The sequence below is a fragment of the Pistacia vera genome, unplaced genomic scaffold, assembly GCF_008641045.1.
Source record: "Pistacia vera cultivar Batoury unplaced genomic scaffold, PisVer_v2 Contig138, whole genome shotgun sequence".
Taxonomy (NCBI): Eukaryota; Viridiplantae; Streptophyta; class Magnoliopsida; order Sapindales; family Anacardiaceae; genus Pistacia; species Pistacia vera.
In genome coordinates this window covers 764,341-773,201 of record NW_022195444.1, presented here as the reverse complement: position 1 = coordinate 773,201, position 8,861 = coordinate 764,341, and the positions used below count along the sequence as shown (strand labels likewise).

General features: G+C 38.6%; 2 protein-coding genes across 4 annotated transcripts; one reads left to right on the top strand and one right to left on the bottom strand.

Moving 5' to 3' along the window:
- Positions 1 to 1,150: 1,150 nt before the first annotated feature.
- Positions 1,151 to 3,844, top strand: LOC116122793 (COBRA-like protein 7). The gene is made up of 2 exons (XM_031408607.1): positions 1,151 to 1,556; positions 2,183 to 3,844. The coding sequence occupies exons 1-2, from the start codon at positions 1,388 to 1,390 to the stop codon at positions 3,598 to 3,600; spliced, it is 1,587 nt and encodes a 528-aa protein (XP_031264467.1). The 5' UTR covers positions 1,151 to 1,387; the 3' UTR covers positions 3,601 to 3,844.
- Positions 3,845 to 4,383: 539 nt separating this feature from the next.
- LOC116122785 (two-component response regulator ARR2-like) lies at positions 4,384 to 8,513 on the bottom strand. Of its 3 annotated transcripts, XM_031408599.1 has the most exons (7): positions 8,434 to 8,513; positions 8,184 to 8,326; positions 7,548 to 7,700; positions 7,074 to 7,451; positions 6,579 to 6,655; positions 5,245 to 6,426; positions 4,384 to 5,133 (listed from the first exon to the last, which is right to left on the bottom strand). In XM_031408599.1, the coding sequence occupies exons 2-7, from the start codon at positions 8,308 to 8,310 to the stop codon at positions 5,062 to 5,064; spliced, it is 1,989 nt and encodes a 662-aa protein (XP_031264459.1). In that variant the 5' UTR covers positions 8,311 to 8,326; positions 8,434 to 8,513; the 3' UTR covers positions 4,384 to 5,061. The 3 variants fall into 3 exon arrangements, with proteins under 3 accessions (XP_031264459.1, XP_031264458.1, XP_031264457.1); XM_031408598.1 differs by having other exon boundaries at positions 4,384 to 5,130; positions 8,184 to 8,504; XM_031408597.1 differs by having other exon boundaries at positions 8,184 to 8,499.
- Between the last annotated feature and the right edge of the window lie 348 nt (positions 8,514 to 8,861).

The window sequence follows — 8,861 nt, the reverse complement described above, 5'->3', positions numbered from 1 at the left end:
ATAAATGTCAATAAACCAACAAAACTTCCATTATTATTGCATTAATAATTTAATATGGATGATTGGATGGACCCTCTCCTTCGCCTGATTTTGTCGTAAAACGTGTATGTAAGTGTAAACTAAGAAAGATTTTATCAAATTCTGGGTGTGAATTCACAACCTGCTGACTCAACTCAACTACGCCTAATCTTTAAAAACAAAAAATAATAATTGGGCCTTGGGCTTCAACTTTGGTCCAATAAAAGCCCATTTGGTTTACCCAAATGGCTTATGTAAAAGCCCATTAAACAGAAAAATGGACGCAACGGGCACAAAGACTGCCACAAACATGTCACTTCATCATGAATTCAAAATGGGGAAAAATAGAGAAGAAGAAAAGTTCCATTCCATATATCCAACGGCACTTTCCTTTACAACTAATCAAATTTGGCACACTTCCCAAAACATTTCCTTTTGCTTTTAAATTCCAAAAACAAAACAATAATTACTACTAAACTAAACTAACACGGTGAAACAACCAATATTCCATTTAAATGGGTGCGACCATATCATATCATTTAATGTACTGATTTTATCAAGACTTCAAAATTAAAACCTGTTCGATAAGAACATACACAACATTCGAAATTAAACCTGTTTGGATGAGAACAGAATTAAATAGTATCCTTTAGGAAGGTTTAGTATTACACTATTTTTTTCCCACAAATGGGTCGTCTAATATTTGAGTTTATAAATCGTTTAATATAAAAAATTACCAACACCCCAATTATAAAAGATAAAAAAAAAAGTCCATTGAAACGACTCGACTTAGTCATTATAAACTCCCGCGAAATGAGAAACTTCAAGAACACCAAAACAAAAATAAAAAACCCGAAAACAAAAACGTTTTCAAACTACAGCTTCCACTAGGCTGTCTTATTATTACATCTTTCACTTACGCGTTTCCTTCCAACACTCTACAAAGCATTTCAAACTCTCTCAATCAAATCCCGGAAAAACAAACTGAAACTGAACAGAAACAAAAACAGAACAGAAGTCATGCTTTGACTGGGCTATCATTTAGTTATGTTTCGATATACCGCTCGCGATTGTCAAACCACACCAACGGCGGAGGCGCCAGCACGGCGGCGGATTCGTGCAGCGAGGTGTTCTGACACACCTACACCACGGATCGAAGCTTCCGCCGGACAATCCGAGTCACCAAGCGTACCGGTTCGAGTCAACTTTAACGGTGTTGAATAACGGACTTGAAGAGCTCAAGTCTTGGAAAGCGTTCGTAGGATTTCAGCACGAGGAGTTGTTGGTTTCAGCTTCGAACGTGGTGTTGTCTGATGGGACTAGCTACCCAGCGAGTGTGGGGAACGGTACCGTTTTTTCTGGGTACCCGATGACGGACTTGAAGACGGCGGTGGAGACGGCGGGTGATTTGACGCAGATGCAGGTGCAGGTTGAAATGGTGGGGACGCAGTTTGGTGTTAAATCGCCTGCTGTGCCTATGCCCAAGAATATTAGTCTCGCTAATGATGGGTTTTTGTGCGCTCAAGCTACTATGCAAGGTAAAGATATGTTTTTTATTTCTTCTGTTCTGTTTTTAGTGTGTTTGTTTTCTTGCTTTTGGATTTTAGGATGCGGCTATTTTAGGTTAGATTTTTTTTAATGTGTTTTTGGATCATTCTTTATTTTCTATGATGATGATGTGGTGAGGGAGACTGATAATTGGTAGGTGAAAACTATAATGCTGTAACAAGATCAATCTATTTGTTAGGAGAAACATTGAGAGCCTGATCAAGAATGGTTTAACATTGGTTTATATTATCCCTATAATTGTGTGTCACATAGTGTATCATATACTCATTGAAATTTTCTGGTCAAGTAAGAATGATGTTTTAAGGGTTTGTTGCGGATGTAAATTGTTGACTTTGATTTTACTGTTTCCAAATTTTAAGGGATAGGTTGAAGACCTTGTTGAATTATTAAGAAGGTTATTAATAGAGATATGTTATTTATTTCTGAAGATCTGTTTATGTTCTGTTTGTTAGCTGAGGGCTTGTTTGATTATCATAATATTTTTACCTTTGTGGACTAAGTATATTTGATCATAATTTGGAAAATACATATGACTTTGTCGTTTGTGTATATGGTCTTTGTGTGTGCTTGATGAGCTCAATGGTGGATTAATCAGGTACAAGTCAGATGCAAGTTTGTTGCACCAGAGATGTGAATGCTAAATCAAACATCACCGTTGATGATGATTTCCTACCTCGCCAAAATGGGGATCTTACAATCATGTATGATGTGATCAGGACATATGACTCAAATTACTGGGCACAGGTTACAATTGCAAACCACAACCCCCTTGGCCGTCTTGATAATTGGAAATTGAGCTGGGACTGGATGCATGATGAATTTGTCTACACTATGAAAGGGGCCTACCCATATGTTGCTGATTCATCAGACTGTCTTTATGGCCCTCAAGGTACATACTACAAGGAACTAGACTTTTCCACCGTATTAAATTGCGAAAGAAGGCCAACCATAATTGACCTCCCTCCAACGAAGGCCAATGACACAACCCTCGGGCTGGTCCCTTTTTGTTGCCGAAATGGTACTCTCTTGCCGCCATCTATGGACCCTAGCAAGTCAACTTCAGTTTTCCAAATGCAGGTGTACAAAATGCCGCCAGATCTTAACCGATCCGAGCTTGTCCCACCTCAGAACTGGAAGATCAATGGCAGTTTCAACCCTAATTATCAATGTGGCCCTCCGGTGAGGGTGAGCCCTAGCCAATCCCTTGATGCAAGTGGTGTATCTAATAGAACCGCCTTTGCTAGCTGGCAGATTGTGTGCAATATTACAAGGCCAAAGGGGGCAAGCCCAAAATGCTGCGTATCATTTTCTGCATACTACAATGATTCTGTTGTCCCGTGCAAGACTTGTGCATGCGGATGCCCCAGTAATGTAGGGCGAACTTGTAGTACTACGGCTTCAGCTATTCTTCTTCCACCTGAGGCACTTTTGGTTCCTTTTGAGAATCGAACTTCTCTGATGAGAGCTTGGGCTGATCTTAAGCACCTGACGGTGCCAAATCCCATGCCCTGTGGAGATAATTGTGGGGTCAGTATCAATTGGCATTTATATACAGACTACACTGGTGGATGGACAGCAAGAATGACCCTCTTCAACTGGGATGAGACTGCTTTTCCTGATTGGTTTGCCGCAGTGCAACTGGACAAAGGAGCACCTGGTTTTGAAGCAGCATACTCATTCAATGGAACTGTCTTGGGTAGTGGCAACAGTACCGTATTATTGCAAGGTCTTACAGGATTGAACTATCTTGTGCCAGAAACAGATGGAGCAAATCCAGAGAAGGATCCTAGGGTGCCTGGGAAGCAACAGTCAGTGATCTCATTTAAAAAGAAAAATACCCCTGGAATCAATGTGCCTGCTGGAGATGGGTTTCCAACAAAAGTTTTCTTTAATGGGGAGGAATGTTCTCTTCCCTCAATTCTTCCAGCAAGCGACAGTAACAGGAAGGGCCCATTTTTTATCCTTTCTGTCCTTCTAGCAGTAGTGGTATTCTTGTTGATGCAGCAGCAATAGCTGTCGGTGAGACAATATTTGGTGTTATAGCTGCGGCTGATTTTTTTTATTCTTTCACTACTTCGATTAATACATGCTCAGCCGGGAGATTTTGCGTTGCCAAATGACATGTATGCCTTGATTTTCATATCCGGGATATATCTTTCATCATTATGACTGATAGGCACGCTGTAGATCTGCACATATTGAATGTGCAGGTGAATACAACTACACTGATAACAATACATATGAAACGATTGTAGAATTTCATGTGATGTGGACACTATCATTGAACAGGATCGCATAGTTTGATTCTTTATGCTATGTCTCTTCATATTTTTTGCCTTTCTAGGATGTTGTGATGGTCATTTTATGTGTTCTCACATGGCTTTGTTACTAGAAAATGTGTTCGACATTTGTAATGTTCCATTAAATGTTGTATTTATATAGTCTTTGAACTTTCTTTATTCTGAAACAGCTGAATGACATAACTACTTAAATTGGATTTATCAAAACTCATCAGAGAATATTGGATTTATCAAAACTCATCAGAGACTCTTTATGCTTTTGAGTAATAGAAGTTTAAATGGCACTAAAGTCTTAAAATCATCGTTCTTCACAAAATTTTGTGTAAATTTATGTGCAATATAACATCTCTGATTCAATCTAAGCTGGTTTTCAGCGGAAAGATTACAGAATTAAAATGGATTTCGAGAGTTCAAGCAAAACATGTATGGTCAGAGTCATATTTGCATATTCATATATAAGCAACACTCTCCTTTCAGAGGTTAATTACACACGAGAGAAAGAAGCCAAAGCTAATATATAGCATAACAAATAGAATCTCTTCAACTTTCAAGTACAAGAAAACAACCCGAAAATATAAAAAGAGAGAATACCCAGACTTTTGTTGAGCAATCAAATGGAATATGTACAGCAAATTCGGTTGCTTAAATGAGGAAAAAGAAGCAATAAGGAAATACAAAGATAGCATGGGATACTGAAAATGAAAAAGCAGCCAAACTTTTTTTAAGTGTTATTAATGTTAGATAGGCTCCTACAAGTCTGCAGAAATGTCTAAAGACAATGTTGCCGTGACTCGAGGGATGCCCTCAAAACCAACGGACACCATCACAAATCCCCTAAAATTAGTTGCTTCTTGCTAGATTTGCTACCAAAAACAGTCAAAATTTTGCATGATCGCCTTTGCATATCATGCACCGGTATTTTCAATGCTTCACAATTATCTTCCAACACAATTGATCGCAATCCCAACCATACATTGGTCTGATCTTCTTATGTCCAAATGAAACCAGCACAACATGAGAGTCGCAAAGGAAGACACTGCTACATGAAATCGTACAATGCTTTTTCTTTCTCTATCTACTGACTGCAGACGTGATTTTACAATAAGTTGTGTGATGGCTAATATGTACATCAAATACTGCAATCATGAAGAGAACTGGTGAATGAACCACACGACTAAACGGGAATATTATCCAGGGAATAACCATCAAACTCAAAGTCATTTTCAGCCGGGTCAATGCCATCCTGCTGTTAGAATCAGAAGAAAAAATAGTATGAATGATTAAAATCTCAACTTAATCAAAATCCATATGCAAGTGCTTATAAAGATAGCAAAACAATGTATAGACTAAAGTAAACCTGTTTCAAAAGTGCACTCATGAGATCCCCCTGACTGTAGTGTTGAGAAAAGAGAGTAGGCGGACAGCTTGTATCAGGAACTCTTTCGGTCTTAACTCGCATCGAATTGTCAACAAGAAGGTTGTTGAGATGTTGACCAATATTTTGCGAATTCCCATGCTCAGTAGCTTCCCCAACTGAGAACATTGCCTTGCTTATTGGTGGGGCATTACTGTTCTGCCCACTCCTTTGGCTAGAAGAATATCCTTGATTAATTAAGACTGAAGGTGTGACATCGACACCGCTTGGCATAGAGTTTGAATGTTGTGAGGCATCAAAGGTCAAGCCTACATTCTGCAACTCCCAACTATGGGGTTTGTGCTGTTGCAAATCATTAAAGATATCATAACTGGACATAAATTCTACTGATCCTTTTATATCTGAGTTAACATCTTCCTGAAATGGCCCTTTAGGTGTGAGAGTTGATATTCCTGGTGTAGTTCCCAGAGGGAAACTATTCCCTGGCAATTCTGGTGTGTGGTTCAGAGGGAAATTTAACATTGAAGATGTTTGTGACACGGTGTTATAGCCTGTTCCTCTGCCATTTTCACCAACCCCATTTCTTGTCAAGACCCCACCAGCAATCCCATTCGATAATACGGGTTGCCCCATTGATGTTGGAAGCCTTGGAACTTGACCTCCAGCAGTTTCATTTATTATCTGCCCTCTTGATTGTGGTTGAGCCATCTGCATCATTAAAGAGTTGCTCTGGCCACTCTGGGCTCCATGCACACTGACTTGCATGTTCATGCCCCCAAGGGATTGTGCAGAATGGTGAAGATTGACAAGTTGCTTTGCCTCCATTGTTGTTGGAATTCCATGTAGTAAGTTCATTTGTTTACCACTGCTCATATGTTGTGGTTGCCCCTCCCCAAATCTTAATTTTGGATTATCAAAGCTAAAAATGTTCCTTTGATCAACAAGGGGCATCGGTACACCAGACTTTGCAGATGACCGGCCAAGTCCCGCAGCCTGAAGTGTGGCAAGACTTTGTGCAGGGAGTTGACCAGTGGCAGCAAGTGTTTGAAGGTCAATCCCATTAATTGAAGATAAGGGTCCATAAGGTGGTTCTTGGGGACTCATAAATGAGTTACCCTGGTGCTGCGAAACACCACTTAGTCTTCTTAGATACAAGCGATATTTCTGTACCACAATGCAAACAGTTGAATAGTCAGTTTGCTGAGGTAAGAAAGAAATTCCAGAGAGATAAATCATTACATAACATGGGGTTGGCACACAAGAAAAACACACAAAAAAAAAAAAAAATTATCTTGAAAATTTGTATCCTACGATACCTGAAGGTGGCTAGCAACATTTTCTCTAGTAAGCCCAGGGACATTCATCAACTCCAAAATTTTCTTAGGAACCGCCTCTGTAGTATACACCAAATGCAAAAACATAAGTCAAGGGACATTTTGCAACAGTTTAAGGATATGGACAAGTCAAATAGGGAGACATCGTACATTTTTCTCTAAATTCATCTAGAAATAAATAAATATTAATAAAAATGAAAACAAGTAAAGCATCTTTAAGGCTTAATCCATAATCCCACGGGTGACAATTTCAGCTAGAACTCAGAAGTGTTCACCAATGAACAAAATGAGAGAGAGAGAAATTGCAATGAAACTAAACATAGATTACTTTCTCATCTCAACTGAAAGAGTTTTCAGCAATATTTATGAGATAGAGACACATCTAAACTAGTTTTCTCATTCCTTGTAGGTAGTGATATAACAATAGGCAGCTAAAAAGCATCAACAGATAAAAAGATAAGGCCAAAAGATTCATACTGTCAATGCCTAGCTGATTAACAGCAGCCACAAACTGTTGATGGAGCTCAACTGACCAAACTACTCGTGGCTTCTTTAATGTGGATGTATCATCCCTCTCCTCTGCTTCTTCTTCCTCATCTTTCCTCCTCTTTCTCCAACTTCCTTCATTTGCTGAGGAAGAGTAATCTGGCTCTTCAGATGGTTTTGGTTGCCGATCTCCTCCTTCTTCCACACTTCCTGATTGCTCTATATCCTTCAACTCATTCCTCCTCTTCCTAACTACATGCTGCCATATGTTCTTCAGTGCCTCAATTCGAACAGGTTTGATTAGATAATCACAAGCACCATGAGTCACACCTTTCATTACAACGTGTTTGCTATCATCCGCAGACATCACTGTACAATTACACAAATTGCACGCTAAGTTAGTTCAAACTAGTTCAATTCAAAGATCTGAAATCCATGTAAACATATCGAGATAGGAGTGCTCACTGATAACAGGCAGGTCCATCTCCAGCCCAACGTGCTCAAGGAGTTTGAATCCATCCATATCAGGCATGTGGACATCACTGATAACAATATCATACCCATTTCTGTTCTTCCTAAGCAGGTTCAACGCATATTCTGCTCGATTGCATTTTGTCACTGGAAAACCCACATAAACTAAATCAATCACTCATCAAATTAAAGAGCTCTACGCCCAAGTACATCTAAACAAAACAGAGTCACAAGAAAATGAAATCCCTTTCTGCATATATGCGCAAACTAGAACAGTCAGTGATCTCTAAAACAAAGCAGAATCATACAAAACCATAAGAAAAGTGCACAAAACGTGGTAAGTTAAACCAAGTCACAAGCTTCAGCATAAACCATGATTTGGTTCAGACCGATAATTATGGCTCAAAGTTATTCCAGATTTGATAAGATTCTGAAACAAACCCACAAACAAAATCATAACATACACAAGAAAAACATAAGAAATGATCATACACAAGTCACATACATGCCTTGACACACCCAAAATGAAAACAAAAACACCTCTAACAAACACAAAAAGAAGAAAATATTAAAATAAACCCACGGAAGAAGCAACACTAGAATTCAAAAAAGAAAAAAGCTGAATAATACCTTCATAAAGGCAAGTCCTAAGCATCTTCTCCAAGATCCTGAGACAGGTAGGATCATCATCAACAACAAGTACCCTAAGACCTGCCGGAAACTGATCGGAAACAACACTAGAACTGGCGGTAGACATGGATCCTTTGTCGTTACTGAGATTCATAGCTCAAAAATTTTGAGACTTTGGATACAGAAAACAAGAAACAAAGAAGTGATACGCAAAAGCAAAAGCCCAAAAAACTAAAGGTAGAGAATTTACATGCTTGAAGTTCAACTTGACATGGAAGCAAAAGGGAGTGATTGTGATGTAGCCAGTTCCAAAATTCAAAGAACCCAGTTGAGATACGCAAAGAATTTGAGAGAAAGAAGAGAGATTTTGGCACAATAATTAAAATTTATTAATAAAAGGGAAAATTTGGTAATCTATATATAAATATATATATATATAATATATATTTAGAGAGATTGATGAAGTTGAAGAAGGGATAGCTTGTCTCAGCTTGAAACTTAAAATTTCTTTGTTTTTTAGGCCAATAATAAAATTAAAGAATTAAAAAAGTGGGACAGTCCTGTAAGAGTGGATCCAGCTCATATATGAAGTTAACTAACTCCACGCATCTAAATCTACTTCTTCTTCATAACTCCAACAGGCAACAACGTTAAACTCTGTTTCCAGATTTTACTACC